The following is a 22,974-nucleotide window of genomic DNA, read 5'->3' as shown; positions in this document are numbered from 1 at the left end:
TCTTAGTGCTTTATTCCTTTGATGTATAAACACAGATGATGATTGTAACGTTTTTAAACCAAGTTTGACTAACTGTGGTCTTCAGCTTTCCAAACCTGGGATTAAATCTAATATATATACGCCCTGGAATCCATTTATGTTTTTTTTTTTATCCGTTGAGCAGCGTGCACTCTCTCACCCTGCCGTTCACTCCCGTTCATCGCCGTCTCTTTCTCTGGCGCCATCTGGTGGATTCTGTGTTGAAGCGCATTCTCGCGTTCAAAAAAAATCTAATGGGAGCAATAGGAGGAAGTGGGCTGCCTCGAAAACTGGATCTGGATTCGGATAAAAGTAGCAGCAGAAGAATAGCTTCGATTTGGGAAAAACAGCGAGTTTAGGGCATGGTTTGAGCTTAATACGCGAGTTTCGGAGGAGGGAAAGGGCCCGGAGCGGCCTTTATGCTCGTTTTCTGGGGCATTTGTGGGGTTTTGGAGCTCAGCGCATTCTGAATGCATGTTTTAATGCTGATTAAGTGAACGCATGTTCGTCCAAAATGCCCGAAAGCTGTGCCGCAGCGAGCTGTAAACAGAGCTCAAATCAGACGAATGTCGCCTTCTTTAGGTTCCCGTTGGACCCTGAACGGTGAGTCGGCCTTAATTCCGTGTTCTTAAACGATAAACTTAAGCTAGGATCCCTTTGTTTTGTCGCAAAACCTCCAAAGATCCTGCAGTGTAGCACCGCTCGCTAGTTAGCCTGCTAACCCCTCCTCAGCTCTTTGATTCATTGAAGTGTTTTACACCTCCTTTCTCCTCCCTTCTTTGCGTGTACGTGTTTTGTCTTAACGTAGACTGTTTATTTTTAATTTATACCCAGGACTAAGGGCCACTAACCCGTCCATAAACTAATTCAGTTGATTTTAGCTTTAACTTTTTTTTCTAAGCTGCAGGTTCTCGCCTGCCATCGTCAGGCCCTCCTCAAAATGGCAGGGGCTTCTTTCACTTACTGTTTATTCCGTTGTTACCTGTTTTTAAATTTACTTTGCGTTCTCTCAGCCCCACTGACCACACAGGAGCACTTTACAGTTCTACAATTACAGACTGTAGTCCATCTGTGGCTCTGCATACTTCGTCACCCCCCTCCCCCCCTGTTCCTCAGCGCTCAGGACCCCCACAGAGCAGGTGTGATGTGGTGGTGGATCATTCTCAGCGCTGCAGTGACACTGACGTGGTGGTGGTGTGTTAGTGTGTGTTGTGCTGGTGTAGAGTGGATCAGACACAGCAGTGCTGCTGGAGTTTTTAAACCCCTCAGTGTCTGGACCGAGAACAGTCCACCGACCAAAAACATCCAGCCGACAGCGTCCTGTGTCACTGATGAAGGACTAGAGGACGAGCGACACACACTGTGCAGCGACAGATGAGCTACTGTCTCTGACTCTACATCTACAAGGTGGACCAACGAGGGAGGAGTGTCTCACAGAGTGGACAGAGAGTGGACACAGGGTTTAAAAACTCCAGCAGCACTGCTGTGTCTGATCCACTCTACACCAGCACAACACACACTAACACACCACCACCACGTCAGTGTCACTGCAGCGCTGAGAATGATCCACCACCACATCACACCTGCTCTGTGGGGGTCCTGAGCGCTGAGGAACAGGGGGGGAGGGGGGTGACGAAGTATGCAGAGCCACAGATGGACTACAGTTTGTAAATGCACAACAGTGAGTGTAGAAGAAAGAAGGCTTTGATGCAACGTCTGATTGGATTATTCTCCTGAATAACTTCTGGAAAGTGATTGTGTGCACATGGGACCTCGGGCAGAGGAAGGGAAACAAGATAAAGACAGAAAGCATGTTTTACAGTGGTTTACTGTGGTTTGAGAATGTGTAAGTGCTTACCAATGTTTGCCCAACCACCTTTTATTTATTTATTTTTCCAGATGTAAACAATGGTTGGGAAACTGTGGCAGACCAGACCTCCAGACCAAGACTCCTGAATATTTACACAGAAACGTCAAACTCTGCTCCAGACATTTCGAAGAATCTTTGATCCTCAAGGAAGTAAGTGATCGCATTTCCATTTTGGGGTTTTTATTTTTTTTATTTAAAGCAACATTAGGTCTTATTTTTACCCTAAAATTACAGCTTTAAAATCACTGTGATGCTCCACTGAGTTGTTAAATGGAGAATAGAGCCTCTGTTGTTGCTACTCCAGGGTCAACACTGCAGAAACTGCACTATGTAACATTTGGAGGAGGGTAGGAAACGGCCCCCTCTCCCTGTTGATTTCAGGACAGTGCTGTAAAAGTGAATTGCACTTTGTCGTTGTGTTGCGTAAACCAGGAACTTACACTGACCCTGGATCACCAAGTCGACAATAACTTTCTATTGATGTTTACATTTGATAATTTTATTGTGGGGGTGTTTTTATTTTCCCAGAAATGTTTGTTTTTCATGTTTCCGTTTTGTGTCTGTTGCTATATTGATTATATTAACTGTAACCTTTAAATACCTTTTGGTTTTTGAATAGAGCTTTAAGAAGGTCATTTATTATTATTATTAAAGCTGCCCTGTGATGCATGTTTTATGAGAATGTTTCTGAAAGCAGTAAATGTTTTGGTGGCCAATATAATCATTTTTTTTATTATCATCGTGATAAATTATACACTTTACGCAGTGTGTAGTGTCTTATTTTCTATAAGGTTCTCAAACCCTGGGGGTATTCCAGAGTGCAGGGTTGGACAGGCTTGACTTTGGGCTTAAATTATCTGAGTAAAGAGAAATCCTGCTTCGTAGCCCTCTGCTTTGTGGAATACAGAGCTGGAAGAAATTTCTGTGTATGACAATTATGATAATATTAAAATCATTTTTCTCACAGTACGTAACCATTTGCTTTCTTTTTGTTTTATTTTTAGAGTGAGCTTAAGTGTGTGTTGAAAGATGGCGCAGTTCCAACTATATTTAACTTCACGACCGACAAAGACAGCACACAGAACAGCGGCAGAAAAAGAACAAGACACACGGTGAGTTTGACAGCTCGTGTTATCATTACTCATGTTTGGAACAAGTGTGACCTGCTTCGGTCCAAACCCCACGAGCCCCACAGCAGTGTTCTCCCCCTGTGTAAACAGCCCCTGTTCAGAACGCCCGCTTTCAGCACCTGTTCCTTTAAATGATAATGAGCCGCTCTCTGTTCACCCCGACCCCGAGCGCACAGCAGTGAGGAGCGAGGAGCAGAAGTTTTTAGAGCTCTGGTTTTTAGCCGTTTTCGCTCAGTTCTCATGCTTCTCCGGTTTTCTTAGTTTTGGTGCGTTTAACCTCGTCTTTGTGCTCTCACATAAACACGGGTCCAGCGCTGTGATTGGACAGACTCAGACGAGGGGGTGGGGCCATTCTAAAGTCTCTGCACTTGATGGCAGAAGTGGAGCAGAATCAGAACGATTCGTTTTATCCCATGTTTTCAGACTTGGGCAGCACACAGAAAGCACACACTGTGCATATGTATATATATATATTATTATTGAACAAGGTATTTTCGTCATGATGTGTCTCCTTAATTCTTGCTGTTACAGAATGTTGCTGGTTGAATTGTCTGCCTTTTTACTGATTGTCCTCTGACTGTATTTTCAGGCTGCAGAGGCTCCTGTCAAAGCAAAGAAGACAAAAGGTTAGTCGTTTCTTAATTGTGTTGAAGATTGTTATTTATGTGGAATTTTTATACTAATGAACATGCATATTATTGTTTTTCAGCTGAACCCCAGGCTGCAGTTGTACAGCCGACCGTGAAAGAAGACCTGGGAGAGAACAGTGTGGCACAGAATCCTCCGGAGCAAGAGGAAGAACCGGACAATACAGAAGATCCTGATATTTCCAAAGCCAAGGAAACTCTAAAGGTGTACTTCAAAGAAACATTAGCTCTTACAGGCTTCAGCATCAGCAACAATGCCATTCTCAGCACTACCAAGTCGATGGGGAGTGGTCCTGCCGGACAAATCCCAGTCGACCCGATCTGTGCAGAAAATATCGATGCGAAAGAAGTGCTAAAATTAGGAGAGGTTGTGATGCGAGAGGAAATCCGCAACAGTTTGCGTTTGGCTCGCTTCTTCTCCATTATTCTCCTAGACAAGACCAACATTGAGGGCAAGGATCAGATCCCGGTGTTTATCCGCACAGTCTCCGTTGATGGCTTTCCACAGAAGCACCTGATGGGATTCCTGCCGTGTGACATGGACACAGACAATCTCTTCCGGATGCTTGTGTCCGAGATTAGCAACAAATGGGGACTGAGGATGGAGCACTGTCGAGGTTTCACTTACCTGACCACAGGTAGCTTGTGTCAGAAACTGAAAGAGTTCTCCTGTCGGATGCTGAGGGACTTCCCTCAGGTCGTACTTGCGCCCAGTGACCCTTATGCCTTCAACATGTGGCTGATTCGGTCGTTGCCGGTCCTCTCCATCCAGGAAGTTGTGGACACCGTAGAAGAGGTTGCTGCCCTCTTGCGCCAGTCTGAGACACTCATGAGAAAGCTTCATTCCAAGATCACCTTAGCATACAGTCACATCAAAGGAGAAGTGGATCGGGTAAAAGAGGCCTGCCAGAACAACTGGGAATACGGCACGGACGCCTTCCAGACCATGCTGGAAATCCTTGAACCTCTTTTGAACAGCATTGGTGAGATGTGCACCAGTGCTCTATCAGATGTGGACACAGCTGTCGTAGAGCAGCTGCTCAAGCTTAAGGACAAGCTGAAGAACTTCAACTTCATCATCTCCCTGGTGGTACTGAAGAACACCTTGTGTTGCGTGAGCATCCTGAACCCGAGTCTGAGAGGGATCATCAGCATCAGCAGTACTTTGCAATACACAATCTCCAATGCCTTAAAGCTGCTCAACAAACACTTGCAGGAGATTCCTATTTTCCACAGAAAGTGGTTCTCGGATGCAGTGGGTCGAGCCAAAAAACTGGGAGTTGCTGTCACTATTCCGGTGGACACTGCCACCAATGGTGATGCCGAGGCACAGCCCCTGCCCTCAGCAGAGGACTACTACAGGGAATCCCTGAGCAAGATGATCCTGCAGTACCTCATCGATGAAGTTAAGAGGGTCCTGGGCGTTGAGATGGTCAGAATATTGAGATGGCTGTCTTTGGTGCCATCATACATGGCTGACCACAACTTCAGCATCCGGAAAGACAAGGTTGCAGATGCTAATCTGAATAACTTGGCCCGTCCAGATTCCTTCTATGATGAGCTGGGTTGCTGGGAGGTGAAATGGAGGCACGCAAGCAAGAGGAGAATCCTGCCCACAAGTGTTTTCGCCACTTTAAAAATCCCAGATATTGGTTTTTATCCCAATGTCCAAAGCTTGCTCAGAGTCCTGGGTTCCATTCCTTGTATAAACGCTGATGCAGAGGTCTACGGTCAGTATGACATGGTGCTCAACAGGTACCATTCCTACATGAAGGAAGTGCCAGCAGAGAAACGGCTGTGCAACATGGCATTTGTTTACATCAATCAAGATGTACATTTCAACATTGAGGATATGGTGCAGTCGTATGTGGAGAGTCACCCAGACATAATCCAGCTACTTCATAAGGTAAAGGAATTTATTTATTAATGTGGAATAATATAGGTCTAACACAGTGGTCTTTGTGTGTTTGTGTAACTTGTTATTGATATTTAAAGGGGGATATTATGCCCTCTTTTCTCCACAGTGGAACACAGTTCTGTTTCTTAATGAAACGTCTGTGACCTGCTTTGGTCCAAACCCCACGAGCCCCACAGCATTGTTCTCCCCCTGTGTAAACAGCCCCTGTTCAGAACGCCCGCTTTCAGCACCTGTTCCTTTAAATGATAATGAGCCGCTCACTGTTCACCCCGACCCCGAGCGCACAGCAGTGAGGAGCGAGGAGCAGAAGCTCTGGTTTTTAGCCGTTTTCACTCTGTTCTCTTTCTTCTCCGTTTTTACTCAGTGCTCTTATTTCTCAGCGCTCGTTGTGTCTGTTTTGCTGAGTTTAACCTCGTCTCTGCGCTCTCACATAAACACGGGTCCAGCGCTGATTGGGGAGACTTAGATTAAGGCTATTTTGAAATGCCTGCCATCTACAGAAGACACAGCACAAAATCAGAACCACCCAGACCTAGGCAGACCACAAAAAACTCTGGGGTCTTTTGTTTTACATTGAGTGAAATGGTAGAAGCTCCAGATCATTCACCTTCAGAAAGAGATTATTTTGTGTGAAGAGATGAGGACTTCAGAACTGCTACCGATGGTATAATTAGTTTAGTAGAGGAGGGTGATGTGTTTGCGTGCCACATGTTTAATTGTTAATTTGGTATTTGTTAATTGATTATTTATTACATTTATAATATTCACACAATTAATTCTGTCTGTTTTCTCAGGATGATGTGATGGAAGTTCAACCATCAGGTAAATCTCATAATTAAAAATTCTAAGTCCAGTTTGTTTCACAGGAAGTCTGATTCTCATGGAATAAGTGCGTTTTTACTTCAGGAAAAAAAATATAAACTCCTTTACCAACACGGTAATATTCAAAGTAGAAAGCATCATCAGATAATTTTATAGCACAGATTATGAGACCAATTTTTGGTTTTTATAATGCTGATATCTGTGTTTATGTATAATGGTAATTATATTGAAGGTAAAAACACATTCTGGCATCTTTCCTGACTGTAGTGTAGTATTAGTAGTAATGACTTTATTACATAGTGTTGTCAACTCTTTTCAGAGGAAAGTAGCTTGAAAAGTTGCTAGACGACGCAATGCTTTACATATTACATGTTCAACCTAGCAAGAGACCTCTTGTTTGGCTGAATGACTATAGAAACTTTTCTCTGTGGTCATAAACCATACAAGCCAACTGTGTGCACATTCACAAAGAAAAAGTCTCTAAACATCTGAGAAGCGAGAAGAGTGAGTGGAAACACACAGTCATGAGTATTTATGAGATTTAAGATGTTTCATCAATAACAAAATGTAAAAAAAAAAAAAAATGTGTAATCAGCGTTTTAAACCACAATAGCCACGCTAGATAATTCAGTATCAATGGGGCAATATGAGCAATAATTCAGTGTCAATATATAGCGCAATATGAAATGTTTTAATAATATAATGACTTTTAAACATATTTCAATATTTCCATATACATTATTTACAGCATCTATCACTGACTGATGTTAAAGTTTAAAAATATTAATATTGACAAAGCCAAGAGGTATTTGTTTGCTGATGATGTCATGTTGCTTTCAGTTCTTGGCTGTTTTTCTGTGTCTTTTTTATTGTTCATATTGGCATCCGAATTATATTGTTTTGACAAAAGATAAAGAAATATACTGTATACAAAATTTTGGCCGTAACATCCAGCTCTTGAGTATTTTCCATTGCTATTCTGCCTTACTCTCTTGTTGCTTACATGGATGTAAAATGTTTGTTCATATTAGCATAAATAACCATTACCCTATTGTTATCCCTGTTAGATTCTCATTTATTTTATTTCTATCTTCAGCAACTGAAAACAACGCAAATGATGTCTCGAATCAAGAGATGGAAGAGCAGCGAGAAATGACCTTGGACATGGAGATGGAGAGACAGAAACCGGCTGACTGCACGGGGGCTGATAAAGAGGCATTAAAATCAGCCTTGCAGGCAGCTATCACTGCAGCCTGCAACAGCCAAAGCCGGCAGTCTCAGGGTGGTCTTGAGGGAGAGGTCGAGTATGTGACCAAATCAGAAATGAATGAAGTTTTGAAAGTGTGTGAGGACGTGGTACGTGAGGGGATTCTTTCCGAAGTGGGAAGTTCCTTCTTCTCCCTGTTCATCGATCGAGCTGTGAAGATGGGAGAAGCAGATTTCCTCCCCTTGTTTCTCAGGTTTGTGGATAGTTTTGACGTTATGAGACTGGAACTGATGGGGTTTGTGGATGCAAGTCTTGATACAGAGTCTATGTGTGAGCATCTTTTCGACATCGTCACCAAAGAGTGGCACCTTGACTTGAGAAATTGCAGAGGCCAGGCTTATTTGGGTTCAGGGGAGGTCTCTTACAAACTCAAGGCTTTCGCCTGCAAAGTACAAGAGACACATCCACTCGCAATATGCACTCACTGTTCTTGTTATTCTTTTAACACATGGTGGTCAAGGTCTGTGCCTGTGTCCTCGGTCAGTCGAGCCATCGATACGTTAGATAAGGTGGTGTTGTTTTTCAGCAGCATGCCAGACCTGGAAAAAGAGCTGGACCAAGTCCTAGCTGTTGGTCTGAGGGAAAGCTATGAGAAAGTCCATGACCTTCAAGGGAATTTTTGTTCTTCTTGGCTAGAGAAGCATGACTCTTATGATGTCTTTGCTCAGATACTGGAGCCCTTAGCACAGTGTTTAGAGTCCTTCCAGAGCAGCAATCCAGAAAGCTGGAGTTTAGCAGTGGTCAACCAAGCCAAGAAGCTCCTGCAGATGATTCGGGACTTTGACTTCATTGTAGCTTTAGTTGCCCTGAAGAACGTCTCGTCCTTCACGAGGGAGCTGAGTGCATCGCTTCAGAAAGATCACTTTAGTGCTGCCTCGCAGCTTTGCCAGATCAGTGGCATTGTAGCCACTCTTAATCGAGTCAAGACCAACATCAAAGTGTTCCACCAGAACTGGTTTGATGAAGCCTGTGCCTTTGGTCAAAACCTCGGTGTGCAGATTAAAGTGCCTGATGCTGTCGTGGTCCCAAGGGACAGTCTCCTAAAGCCAGGTGGATACTACAAGGATGCAGTCAGTCTCCCTTTAGTTGACCACCTGATCAACTCTGTTAAAGATCATTTCTCAGATGACCACAAAGAGGCACTCAACTTCTTGTCCCTCGTCCCATGTTCTGTGACTGTAAGCTACACGTTTGAAAGCCTGAAATCAAAGCCTCCTTTGTATATCGGTGACCTCCCAGACCCTGAAAACTTCTTCACAGAACTGTCTTGCTGGAAGGTGAAATGGAAGACCAAAGTGGTCTCCCCAACTATCCCGGACACTATTTTTCAAACCCTTCGCCTACCACTCATGCAGTACTTTGCCAACATTAACACGCTTCTGAAGATCATGTGTGTTTTGCCAAGCACTGCACTGGAATACTGTGGAGAGGTGAAACACCATAAAATGTTTCAAGACTACTTGAGGGAAACCTACGCCAAGGACAGGTCTCCATGTTTGGCCATGCTGCAAGTGGGCGCAAACTTTAACAGGGATCTGGACAGGATGGTCACTCAGTGCTTGAAACTCACCCCAAAGACGCTAGAGGGCATCTGCCTGGTAATGTATTTATTTATCTTAGTTTAAAGCATAATATATTTATTAGTAAAATAAATTAACAGTAATGACTGGACAAGTAAATCTCCTTTAGTGATGATTTCATATTGTTTTTCTCACAGGACAAAGAGTCCAAAACCCTCCTGAAATATTCTGAAGCAAAGGACGGAGGTGTGTTGTTATGTACATTTTTTTTCCATTTATTTATGGTTCTAATATCTATCTTATGTTGCTTCCTGAGAATCTGTTTACAGAAAACTTGACCATAAACCAGATGTATCTCAGCGTGTTGTGTTGTCCACTACTTATAGAAAAGATGTTGTTTTCCCTACTGTGCGACAAATGAAGGATAATCTTATTTTATCTAAAATGTTCTCGAAACTGTTCTGTTTGTGCGCTTTCCCTTGTTTTACAGTAGACAACCACACAGATGAAGCAGAGTATCTGGACTCTCTGCAGGTAGTTGACATCTTTGCATCTTTAATTTTTATGTCTTAATCCTGTGAGCTGTTTTTGATATTTAATCTTATATTTATCTTTTTAAAACCACAGATCATTCCCAAGGATAAAATATATGAAATATTCCCAGACTGTAAGGAGGTAAAGGCAGAAGGTACGTTCCCTCAGTTCCTGCAGTGTGTGTTTGGGTGTGTGTAAAAATGTTATGTTAAATAACACATCAAATCTTGTCACTGAAATGTGATCAGAGTTATTCTTCTATGTAGGTAACCGCAAAGCTGCTGTAGAAGAAATGGACACCCAGCCAGTGTCTGCAGCAGTTACTGAGGAAGAGCAGACAAAGGTTTTGGATGAAAATGGACACTCTGTCAAACCTGCAGACAATCTTCAAAGCAGTGAAAAAGTCTTTAGAGTTGCTGCCAGAATGGCTCGGAGAAACTGCCTGTTTTCAGATCTCCCGAAGGAGGAGCAAGACGGCATCATTCAAGAGCTTAGCTCATGTCACTGGAGTCAGGAGAACATCAAGTGCTTATCGGATGGGGAAATACTGGAGAACGTGGTTAAGTCCACCAGGGAAGCAATCCTTTCTGAAGTTCAGGAGTCTCCGTTCTTTTCCATTATCACTGATAAAGGAGTGTTTGTGGAGGACAAAAGGTACATTCCTGTCTTTGTCAGGTATGTTGATGATTGCACACCTAAAGTGGAGCTCCTTGGGTTCATGCCCTTTGAGGAAAATTCTGAAGCAGATGTTCAGGCTAAGGATATTTCAGACATTCTCACAGAGGGGTGGGGACTCCAGATGGGCTACTGTCGTGGCCAGTCCTTTATGTGTATGGGGGCTAGTAGTCAGAGTCTGAGAAAAGTGTCACTGGACTTCTTGGCCAGCTATCCTCTCGCCGTCAACACACCAAGCGAGTCCTGTGGACTTGCCTATTGGCTGGCAGTAAGCCTTCACAATGAGCCTATCACAAAGGTTCTTGGAGTGGTGGAGGACCTGCTGCTTTTCTTTGATCAGTCACCAAGATTGCATACGGAGCTTTCTCAGACTATGGAGGGTCTGTTGAGTACTCCTCGTGAAGCTCTTGAAGAGGTCCCAGAGACATGTTTGTCGAAGTGGAAAAAGACAGAAGATTTCTTTGACATTCTGGTAGACATGCTGGATGGAGTCCTCAGTTGCTTGGACTCTGTCAGCAACAATGCAAGTGGTACATGGAGTAATAGCATGTCAATCCAGGCCCTCATCCTCTCCACTGCCATCAGGGAGTCTGATTTTGTCATTCCACTTGTGATCTTAAAAAATGCCTGTGCCCCACTACGTAACTGTAGCACAGTTTTCCGCTGTGGAAATCCAGCCGATATCATCTGCGAACTGGAGAAGATACCTCTCATAATGGAGTCCCTTAATAAGATGCTGGAGAACATAAATGCAGTTCACATTACGTGGTTTGAGGAGGCAACACATCTCTCTGCGAAAGTTGCTGGTGGATTGACCTATCCAGATTTTGCTGGTAGCTTTGAGTCGGCTGAGGTTTGCTACAGAGAAACAGTCAGTATACCGGTACTGAGTGGATTGATTGATGAAATGAAGTTTAACTTTTCAGACTGTCACCTGAAAGCACTCAAAGTCCTCTCGCTGCTACCCACCTGCAACCCTCTGCCTATTCTTCCAGAGGCAACAGATAAACTCTACACCATCTATCACAGTGATGTTCCTGAGCCAGACACAGTAGAAGATGACATAAATGCCTGGGCCACAGCCTGGCGAGAGAAATACCAAGACTCGTCCCCACCGGCCTCCATCTCGGAAACTCTTCACCATCCAGAGGCTAAAAGTCTCCCTAATGTTACTACTCTTCTTAAGATTGTAGCCGTGCTACCCAGTATAAGCATGGAGTGTGATCTGATGAAGACTACCCTTAACTCTTTGAGGACCTTCCTCAGGAGTGGCAATATCTGCACTGGAAATAAAACAGACACAGTGATGCTTCTTATGCATCGGCAAACGCTGCAAGCTTTGGAGGAAGTGATGGCCAGGTGCATGGAAATTGACCCAGAATGTCATGGCTTTCTTTCTCAGGTTTGTATTTTTAATCTGTACAGTGTTTTACACAGTCTTCATTTTAAACACACTATTTTCCTAATCTATATAAACTTGTTTTTGTGTTTAAAATTACAGATGAAGCAGAATGTTGACAACATGAGAATTAATATTGGTGAGTGGTTAAGTTTGGTTTATATTGGTAAATTTACAGCCTGAAATATATATGTATATTTTTACGTAGTTTTCTCCTCCCAAAAAACAAAAAAAATTCAGAATGGGGGGATTGCTGCTATCCAGAAACGCCAAACATTTTTTGGATTTTCTAGATCCTAACCTCCAGAATCTGGAAATGCTGTAACTTTTTTGACCCTCCTTTTGTAGCAGAGATTTTAACTTAAAATACTGTATGGGAAAAAAAAAAAGTAATGAAATGGGAGAATTTTAAAAAGTGAAATTGAAGGGAATAACCCTGACAGTAGTGCACCTACTATATTTTTTGCATTTCTGAATTTCCATATATTTTTCTGAGCTGTCTGCTTGTCTTCGTGTGTTGTCTGTGGCTAGATGCTGTGATCCTGTACTTTAATTTTTTTTTTTAATTTACAGTTATGATTTCCACATTCTCCACCTGACCTATGCTTTTCAAAATGATTAAAGTGTTATGTTTAGCTACGCTTAGCAATGCTTTTGGATTTGTTGTTGAATCACTCCACATTTCTTCAGAGCTGTTTGGGGTTGTATGGGCAGTTGAGACTAATGGTACTGGCATTACAGAGGCTGCAAAAGCCACAACTCTAGTCACCACAGATAAACCTGAAACAACAATTCAGAGTGACCATCTGCTTTCAGATATCTTGTAATAAACATTTTACCATAAGTTTAGCTTCACTTGTGTTTTTCCTGTGTCACCAGGACTGGACCCTGCTGCCCCAGACCACACTGTAACTCTTGCTGATAGTGCCATTGAGACAAATGCTTCAACTGCAGTAGAGCAGGAGCAGGTCTACACTCCTGTCGACATAGTGGTCCAGTCGACAGCTGAACGTTTATCTGCAGTAAGCACATCTGTCCAAGAAGCAGGAGGTCAGGAAACTGCAGAAGAACCTAAAGTAACAGCCCAGGATGTTTCCACGGAGTCTGTAATGGCAAATAGGGTTGTCACATTGGACGTAACATCAGTAGTGCACTGTGTAACAGCAGAAGCTCTGATAGAATTGGCAGCGATGAGTGACACTATAGGGACTGTAACAGCAGCTGCGACCCAGGATTTCACTGCAGAACCAACCACATCTACCAAGGATGTCAAAGAACCTGTGCAGAGTATCACCACAGGATCTCTTTCGACATGTACGCTTGTCACAACAGAGGAACAAGGTGATAGAGTAGTGGCTCTACAAGTGGAAGCCCAGAGTGTCAGTACAGAGGCTCTCGTAGAAGCGGAAGCCCAGAGTGTCAGTACAGAGTCTCTCATAGAAGCGGAAGCCCAGAGTGTCACTACAGAGGCTCTCGTAGAAGCGGAAGCCCAGAGTGTCACTACAGAGGCTCTCGTAGAAGCGGAAGCCCAGAGTGTCACTACAGAGGCTCTCGTAGAAGCGGAAGCCCAGAGTGTCACTACAGAGGCTCTCGTAGAAGCGGAAGCCCAGAGTGTCACTACAGAGGCTCTCGTAGAAACGGAAGCCCAGAGTGTCACTACAGAGGCTCTCGTAGAAACGGAAGCCCAGTGTGTCACTACAGATGCTCTTGTAGAAACAGAAGCCCAGTGTGTCACTACAGATGCTCTCATAGAAACAGAAGCCCAGAGTGTCACTCCCAAACCTTTGGCTGAAGTGGAAGACCAGAGTGTCACGGAGGCTCTGACAAACGTGACAGCCCAGGATATCCCCACAGAACCTGTGACATCTTCCAGTAATACTGAAGAAGCATTGCAAGTTGTTGCCACAGAGCCTGTAACAGAGCTGCCAGCACAAAATGTCACCACAGGGTTTAATATAGTGTCAGGAGTTAGTCCTGTGGCACTCCCAGCAGCAGCAGAAGTCATCTCCTCAGAGCCTGTAAGAGAAGCTCATGGTGCAGGCTTCGAGCCTGTAACAGCAGCTCAGGTAGTAACCTCAGAGCCTGACCCAGCAGCTATGGAGGTCACTGAAACAATTCCAGCAACACAAGACATTAGCAGCCAGCCTGACCTCCAACATGTTGCTTCAGAACCTGATTCAGCAGTTGGGGACGTTCTCATGGAGTTTGCAAAAGCAGCAGAGCTGGCAGCCCAAGGAGTTACCACAGAGCTTTTGGGCATTACCCAGACATCCTCAGCTGCACAAGGCATAACCTCAGAACTTCTGATTGTAGTAGAAGCTCCAAGTGTGGCTACAGACCCTGTAAAGTCAGTTCAGTTTGAACATACCCTGGATTTATCAGGAACAACCCCAGATGCCAATACAGAGGTTACTACCATTCCCAGTATTTCAAATATTATAACAGAACCTTTCCCAGCCATCCAGGGGATCACTATTGAACCATCTGCACCAGCATCTCAAGACATATCCCCAGAAACTGCAAGGGAAGCAGAAGTTCAGGACATAAACACTGACCCTGATTCAGCACTCGAAGATACCCCCATGGACCTCTCAGAAGAAACAGAGTATGCTGCCAGAGAGTATGTACCAGAGGTTCCAGCTGAGGTTGTCACAACTGATCCTGAGTCAGCCACTGAGGATGTTCCCATGGAGCTGCCAGAGGAAGTAGAGGGTACTGTCACAGAAGCAGAAACAGACTTGGCAGTCGAGCATGTTGCTGCTGAGCCTCTTGACGCACCCCAAGAATTCCCCATGGATCTCGCAAATCCTGAAACACAAATGGCAGATCAAGATATCACAACAGATTCAGTTGCATCTGACGATTTCCCACTAGATTTATCAGAAACATCCCATAAGCTCAATACAGAGGATAAACCTCTTGCCAGTAATACTTCAGAGGAGCTTGGGAAAATTAAACATGAAGTCACTGAACCTAACACAGCAGCCCAGGGAATCAGTATTGAGCCAGCTGCAGCAGCAGCTCAAAATCTTCACACTGATCCCACAACTGAAATCCTAGATAAAACCCAAGAACATGTAACATCACAGGATGTCTCGATGGAACCAGTAAAAGCACAGTTTGTCACTGTCCAACAGGCAGCAGCAGCAGCACCAGATGTTGTGTTGGGAACTACAGTTTCTCAGGGTGTGGCCATAGAGCCTGAAACTTTACCCTTGGTTTCACTGCTGGAAACTTGTGTTGAACCTACAACGGTAGCTCAGGATGTTGCCATTGAGCCCACATCACAAGTAGTGAGTTATGCCACTGAGGACACATCACAAACCCAAAGTATGTCTATACAGTCCACAGCAAATGATCAAGCTTTCACTACAGAACCTTTAACCGCAGTCTTGGAGATCCCTGCAGAGTTCAGAGAAGATGTCCAAAACATTGCCTCAGAACCCATAACAGCAGGCCTATATGTCACCACAGAAACAACAACTACAGTCCTAGATATCCCAGAGGAGCCTGTAGAAGAGCACAGAGCAGATGTGCATAATGCTACTCTCAAACCCATAGCAGCTGGCATGGATACCCACACAGAACCTGAATCAGAATTTCAGGACATCCCTGCAGATCCTAAAGCAGTTGCACTGAATGTCACTGCTGAACCCAGAGCAGCCATCACACATAGCCCTGCAGAACCTGTAACATCAGTCCCAGATATTCCCAAAGAACCTGTAGAAGAGCATGGAGCAGATGTGCAAAATGCTACAACAACCCCCAAAACTGCCATCCTAGATACCCACACAGAACCTGTATCAGAAATTCAAAACATCCCTGCAGGACCCAAAGCAGATGTTCAGAATGTGACCACAGAACCTGGAGCAGCAACCACATCCCCCTCTGAAGAACCTGTAACATCAGCCTCAGAGTCTGTACCAGAGTCTAAATTAGATGAACAACATGTAACTTCAGAACCCATAGCAGTTGCATTAGACATTCCCACAAAACCTGCAGTAGAAACCCATAGTATCCCCATGGAATCCACAACAGAAAACCAGGACATGACACCTGGACTGAGTAGTCCTTCCCAGTGTGCTGGTGTAAAGCCCATGTTAGAAAATCAGGGTGTTTTCATAAAACCAACAAGAACCGCTGTGCATGAGAACACCACAAAACTTGTAACAACCGTCCAAGGTGATACAGTGGAGCCCCTGGGAGAAGTCAAAGATGATAATGTGGAGTGTGTTCCTTCAGGATATCTCAGCATCACAGAATCTGTTGCAGAAGTTACAACAAAGGATGTAACGGCTACTGAAGATGTTGCAATGGAAGTTGCAGAAGAAACTCAGGCTGCCGCAGAGCATGTAGTAATGGTCCAAGGTGTGTCCTCAGAAACAGTTGTAGCCCAGGATGTCACTATGCATACTGATGCCACATCTGTAAGTGAGTCTATGGAACCAGTAGCGGTCCAGGATGTAGACATGGAGGCTGTGGTAGAAACTCAAGAAGTGGCACAGGATGTCACAATGGAAGTTGACAAAGGGGTCCAGGATGTTGCTATGGAAACTGTTACAGCAGACCAGGATGTCTCTGTGGAGCCCGTATCAGCAGCCCAGAATATCAGGCTGCCTGTTAGCACTGCTGCTGAGGATGAGTCTAGTCAGTCCAAAGGTCAGGCTGTAGATCATGTTAGTATCGTTAGCCCTGAAGGTCAAGGTCACAAAGATATTCAACCCCTAATCTCTAAAAATGGTGCTTACCCTGCTACCATGACCACTCGAAACATCACAAGTCAAGAAACTGCAGCACTGCATATTAGTCCAGACATTAGTACAATTCCAGCTGAAGACGTTACCAACCAAGCCAAAATAAATGTTCAAGATGGTGTCAAACCATCTTGCTCAGTATCTCAAGATGGCACCGCTCAAACAAAAGTCGTCACACAAGCAGCAGGTCCAGATAAACATCATCAAACCCATGGTGGTGCTCTAACCCATAACACAGTTTTGTCTTTCTATGACAGCAGAGCACAAGAGGCACTTCTCAGAGAATGTGCAAAGTCAAAGTTCTTCTCCATCATATTTGAACAACAGGTGGAAATCGAAGGTCACCTATACATTCCTGTAGGGATTCGCTACTTTGAAAAGCAGACTCTATTCGAGGATGTGTTGTTTGTGGTTCCCCTTGACAAAAACATTAATAGATTTGTGGATTCTGTGACGAGAGTGCTTTCTGAGAACTGTGGCTTGAACTTGGATTGCTGTCGAGGGCAGAGCTTCCTCTCTGTGGGTTTTGAAGGTGCACAGATGAGAGCAGTGGCATCGTTGTTATCTCAGAGGTACCCACAAGCTGTTCGCACTCTCAGCTCCTCTGTGTCTCTGAACACATGGCTTTCCAGATCATCTACAGTCATTGAAATAACAGAGAGCTTCAAGTGGGTGGAGAGAACCCTCCACTGGTTGAGAGAGGATGCCGAGAAACAGGCCAAGTTACAAAACATAGTCATGTCCCTGTTCTGGGAAGATGAAAGCAAGCACACTGAACTGAGAGATAAGCTAAGCAGATGTCACTGGGAGGAGAGCCATGATGTTTTGGAGTTTACGTTAGAGATCATAGAAGCCATCACGCTCTGTCTGAATGAGCTGACGGAAAGTCTCGACAGCGCAGCAGAAAGAACGGAGGCTGTGAACTTCCTCAGCATTTTCCAGAGTTTTCAGTTCATCCTGTCAGTTGTGATCAACAAAAACATCTTGAGCCTCACCAAACCTTTCAGTCAGAGTCTCCAGGGTGGATCCCTGGATTTGTATCAAGCTGTGAACAGCCTGCCTGACCTCCTTTTTGCTTTGAGTGATATGGGGGCTAACGTCGACTGTCATCTTCAGACGTGGTTCCAAGAGGCAGTGGTACTCTCTTCCAAGCTGAAGATTGATGTTGACCACACGTCACGAGAACCCTTGATTGTGCACTATAGGGAGGTTGTGAGCAAAGGGGCGATAGAGCACACAATCAAGGAGATGAAGGAGCTTTTCTCTGACCAGGTTCTATCAGCCCTTCGCTGCATGCAGGTTGTGCCTTATGTCGTATCCAAGATGGAAGGATGCTGCACGGACACTGACGATTTTAAGGTATGCTGGGGAGATCTGCCTGAACGGAGTTCTCTAAAAGCGGAGCTGCAAAAATGGAGGCAAAGGTGGGTGGATGGCACGGCTCCTCATCAGTCTCTTGCTAGTTCTGTCCTCGACAGCCTCAAAATCTCAGAGATGAAATCTTTCCCCAACATTGAGGTCGTCCTCCAGCTCCTTCTGGTCCTGCCCTGCTGCAGAAGGGAGGCTTTAATTCGACAGGGAAAGAAGGGTCTGCTGGACTTTGTAAAGCATCCGCAGAGAAACTTACCAGTGCTGTATCCTTTGTAGAGGTTTCCCTTAAACTGCTCGTAAACCTTTTCATTCGGGTGTCATATACTGCTGAAGTCCTCGGAGAGCGACCCACTGTATCCACCTCTTACTGTTCAGATATGAGCATAGGTTTCAGTAGGCTTTTTTTAATAGAAAAATGAATTAGACTTGTATACTTTAAGTATAATCTAATAATTATGTTTTTTTTTGTTGTTGTTGTTCTGTCTTTTATTTTACTTGTTTGTGATGTGGTATATGAGAAAGAGGACTGCCTATTGGGACCAATGTCTTGCCAAAAATATATATATAAATATATATTTGCCCTCGAAAGGCTCTAATGCTTTTGTGCCTTTATGCAAAACACCCTGATTCTTGGAGCATGAGGCATAGGATGTCTGAAAAATATGCTTTCAAGCCAGGCTTTTTGGAAGCTTTCCAGCATCTTCAGGAACTTTTAAGGATTTTTTTTGTCATGTAAATCCTGTAAGATACATTACTAGCAAGGACACGTTTAGGCAAGGTACCCACGTTTTATCGAGAAACCCATGAATTACATGAAAACGACCGCATCACATCACAAGGTCCATCCCACGGCACAAACTGAAATGCTACGTTCCATTGTATGTCGATGTTTTACTTTGTTTGCAGTTTGAGTTAGATGCATTGATTTCTGTAAACATTCTCGCCCAGAAGCCCTCCTCATGAAGGAAGTGTTCATATATATTTGACTAAAATAAATAAAAAGGATTTAAATGAAACTCTCTTTTGGTTCTCGTTTGATTCAGGCCTTCAGGACTTTGGAAGCACGTTGTGAAAATGTCCACCAGATGGCAGGCTTGGCTTTGTAGTGGGTTGCACGTTCATCTGGTTGCCATTCTAAGCTCCTCTATCTCCAGTGCTCTGAAACTGTGACTTTGCTCATTTTGTATGCCGAGACGTTTTCAACTCCCTTAGCATCCTGTAACGTCGAGCTCAAAGGCTGTAACTTTGTTCTCCGTCTGTTTGCTGTTGGCTTGCTCTGGAGCTCTCTGCCAATTTTTCCATGGATTTATATCTGATTTTCAGGCATGGGACCAGTCCTTTCAGATCAATGATCTAACATCCTGCAGCTGGAGCGGGCAAAGGGAAGACATCCTTTCGTATAGCACATATGTAACCCATCACGGTCTGACCTGGAACATCAGACGATGTCACTGACTATTGCAGTGATCCCTTTGTGCATCATTATAATCTTTTCATGTCACGACTTCTCTTGTAAAGCTTTGCTCAGGTTATAACCTGTAGATTCTTGAAACAAGGCCCTCGAATTGAATTCATAACACTGTGAACAAAAAGAACACATCGCCTCTGCCTTGCCTTTCACTGCGAATAAGAGACATGACTTATCTGTTCATTTCAGCAAAGTTCCTAAATAGTTGAGCCCTGATAAGGGTCACTGTTCAGAGAAATAAAGAAGAGCAGCAGTAATTTAAAGTTTCTTTAAAATTGAGAAAATTTGTCTTAGTTTTAAAGTTGTAAACTTGGCAACTGATCAGTATTTATTTATACACTTTCACAATCCTGCACTTCATGAAAAAACAAATGCCTTGTTTTATTCACATCAATGAGAGAGGGGGCTGATTTTTCTGGATGTGGAATTAATCAGATAGGAGCTCGGGCTTGAAGTTATTTGGCCTCCAGGTCTCCCCAAACAGACTTGAGCAAGATATGATGGGGTTTGTGCAACACAACAGTTGTTTGCCCAAGCTCTATAAAAGTAACATATGGAGTATTGATCCTTGTTGGTGGAAACAAAAGGTGTCCACGTGAATGGCTTTGTTTGTTTTTTTTCAAAAACACTGGCATAAATTCAGCTTTGGTCCAGCACTTCCTTCCACAGGCCTCTTTTCTTTCCCCGAGTTAAAGAAAGTTAATGGTTAATCTCTTAACTGTGAATGCTTGTTTAGGCTTTTTGTCCTTTGCCTTTCACAGAGCGGGCCCGGCCCCCTGTAGCATGTGGATGATTTGCAGCAAACCCTTAACCCGAGACCCACAGACCACAGATCCATCACTGAATATTGTTTTCAGGGTTAGATCTGTAGATCTCGCTGAGAGGCCATCCGTCTTCCATTTTTCTGTAATCTCGGACCCAGGATCACCTTCGGGGCAGTGGCCTTTGATCTTTTTAGGGTCGTTTCTTGTGAGAAAGGCAGTAGGGAAGGTTAGAGTGCAACGTCATAAGGCTATTAACCAGACAACACTGTAGTTCCCCTGGCCACAAATCAGTCAGAGAAGAGTCTATTAAGCTAATTGTGAAGCACGGCGATCGTGCCTTGGCGAGGGTGAAAGACCGAGTGGACGCTGTTTGCACGGAGCAGGAGATTGATTTTCGAAAACTTTCCAAGCAGAAGACGAGAGTTTACCAGGAGCATCAGCTGCAGGACAGAAATCAAAGTGGTTTACACAAGTCTCTGCGTTTACCGTAAACTTGCCACATTGTTGATTAGGGCTCGATTGTTGTACAGGATTTACCCACATCAAAAATGATGCATGTGTCCTCTCTGGGGACGTATTAAATCCAGAAGAATAACCACTTAGATCTGTCCTGAAAACAATTGCTCGTTCGCTGCATTCCCCGAGGATTTAGTGTAGGCTCGGATACTGCAGGGATGAGCCAAAATCTTGTCCCTCTGTCATCGGCCAATGCGTTTTCCATTCGTCTATAGAATTTGATTCAAGCCCCATTTTCCACAAAAAAGCAATAAATTGTTATTTGTGTGTGATCTTTCAGCCAGATTTTTTTGTGTCTGTCTCTCTGTGTGTGTGTGTGTGTCCTCATTTTTTCTGCATTGCGACTCTGAGATGAACATGTGTTCACATTTAAACAAGATAACTAATGGATTTAGGAGTCGAATTCCTCAGCGTTCGCGACGGCTAAAGTAATAGATCCCCACGCACACGATAAGCTCGCTATGTTAAAAAGCACTTAGCAAATGGTGGATTTATTTAGTGGAATGTTGCACAGTGGTCCAGGGTTGCAGGGTCATTCAACTGAAACCATATCCACGCCTTGTAAGATATATCATCTGGATCCGAATCTGCGCAAATCTGAGTTGCTTTCACGGCCTTTGGAATTCAGATTCCCAAGAATGCATCTGTTTTTGGCTCGTGCCAAGCCTGCGAACAAAGCCCTGGAGCTGTTAAACTTTGCGGAAATGCTGAAGCACCTTTCCCTTGTCTTTCTGAGCCTGGGATTAGTCCCTTTCCTGCCCCCCCCACCAGTCTTCTTCTCCAAAAGAACTGGCTCTGAACCATGTTTCTCTTCAGATGTTCATCTGGACCATCTTCCCCTGTGATCTTTCTTGGGTTTTACTCCTGTACTCTCCTCCATGAGCTGAAACGGTGCTGCCCCCTCGCTCTGGAAAACAAGGGCCTGATTGTCAGTGCTCAAGCTGGTGTGAAAGGAGCATCTCCCCGTATCTCTGAGACTCATCCCAAGAGCAAACGGATACATCTACCTCCAGAGCCGGCCGGTTGGCAGCGGACCCGTTTACAGACAGGATTATTCCTCAGAGTTTCCTTTCTGCCGTAGCCGCTTTCGGTGCCAGACTTTGGCTGATTTAATCTGCTCCTGTGCTAACGTTTCATAGTGTCCTACAGTCCCTCTCTGCTGTGTTTGCTGTTGGATATTAGGCAGAAAATGGATCTTGAGGTGGTCGTTTCCTCACGGTGGTCTTTGCTGTGTAACCCACCTATGTCTTTTTATAACGTACTGATACAAAAACCTCCAGTTTTGGATTCTCTTCAGCGGAGGAACTCCAGTGCCAGAGGCTGCCTGATATGATCTGCTTATCTGGCAGCATTTCATAGTAGTTTCCTGTGCAGACCCTTTTCTGCTTTTGTGGGTTGATAGAAAAGTTGAGCTTCAAATGGTCTCTTTGCAGCGCTGGCCACATGTTACTGGACACCTGCTTGTCAATTTGCTTCTGAATGCAAAGGTTTTACTAGGAATTTAGTCCCAGATCAGCTCTGGATCGCAGCCACCTCTCCGGCTCATCCCAGAACTTTTGGTTGAAGTTCACTATTCCGTGCTCCAAGGGTGTATCCCCCTCTGGCCAAAATTTGGCACACAGCATGGTATGATCTTATCCAGGCCCTAGTCTAACATGCGCTACTGTAGTTGTGCAGTATGTAGAAATGTGGAGCTTCAAATATTTAATGCATATAATCTCTCAAAACAAACAGCTGTGGATTTTTAGGTTCCTTCCCACACAAGAACCCCAGACCTCAGCGCAAAACTGTGGTTGATTTTATCAGTGTTTGAGGTGGCATTCCTCGGTGTAGCTTCTTATCCGAACCTGCGAGCCTAGCGTAGACTTCCATGCCGGAGATTATAAGTGACATTTCTGCGTTATGCAATATCTATCAAAACAAAACAGCTCTGGGTTTCGACAGAGGACCCTCAGTGTGAACGTTATCAGACTGTTGGAGGAATCTCAGCGGCTCACTGTGCAAAGCCTCCTCTGATTCATAAGGAGCTGTAGCCCTGAGAGAAACCAGGAAACGGATTATAGTTTTGTGAGAATGGGCTGCTAGCGTTGCTTGTGGATACAAGAACAGGTCTGGTGTGTTTATGTAGAGTGGTTAGATATTAGCCAGAGGAGCAGAGCTTCCAAAAGCCTTTCTTTCAACCCGACCAATCAGAGCATGGTTGACACGGTTACAGTCGAGCAAATGCCACTGCAGTCTGCTGGTTTTTTGTGTTTTGGGATGCACTGATCTTAGATGTAATGCTAATGAATGATGGGTCTG

The 22,974-nt window shown here is 44.3% G+C and overlaps 1 protein-coding gene across 1 annotated transcript; it reads left to right on the top strand.

The window, feature by feature from the left end:
* Positions 1-281: 281 nt before the first annotated feature.
* On the top strand, positions 282-18,932 carry si:dkey-250d21.1 (uncharacterized). The gene is made up of 13 exons (XM_066650347.1): positions 282-621; positions 1,918-2,038; positions 2,893-3,000; positions 3,608-3,644; positions 3,728-5,571; positions 6,378-6,405; positions 7,502-9,270; positions 9,390-9,438; positions 9,683-9,726; positions 9,820-9,880; positions 9,993-11,803; positions 11,903-11,939; positions 12,680-18,932. The coding sequence occupies exons 1-13, from the start codon at positions 533-535 to the stop codon at positions 18,199-18,201; spliced, it is 11,520 nt and encodes a 3,839-aa protein (XP_066506444.1). The 5' UTR covers positions 282-532; the 3' UTR covers positions 18,202-18,932.
* The last annotated feature ends 4,042 nt before the right edge of the window (positions 18,933-22,974 follow it).

Source organism: Hoplias malabaricus, chromosome 18 (assembly GCF_029633855.1).
Source record: "Hoplias malabaricus isolate fHopMal1 chromosome 18, fHopMal1.hap1, whole genome shotgun sequence".
NCBI lineage: Eukaryota > Metazoa > Chordata > Actinopteri > Characiformes > Erythrinidae > Hoplias > Hoplias malabaricus.
This window is presented reverse-complemented; position numbering and strand designations above follow the sequence as displayed.

Coding starts and splice junctions, on each gene's coding strand:
- si:dkey-250d21.1 (XM_066650347.1), top strand. CDS start 533: ATGCCCGAAAGCTGTGCCGCAGCGAGCTGTAAACAGAGCTCAAATCAG. Junction 5,572..6,377: donor TAATCCAGCTACTTCATAAG/GTAAAGGAATTT, acceptor CTGTTTTCTCAG/GATGATGTGATGGAAGTTCA. Junction 9,439..9,682: donor TTCTGAAGCAAAGGACGGAG/GTGTGTTGTTAT, acceptor CTTGTTTTACAG/TAGACAACCACACAGATGAA.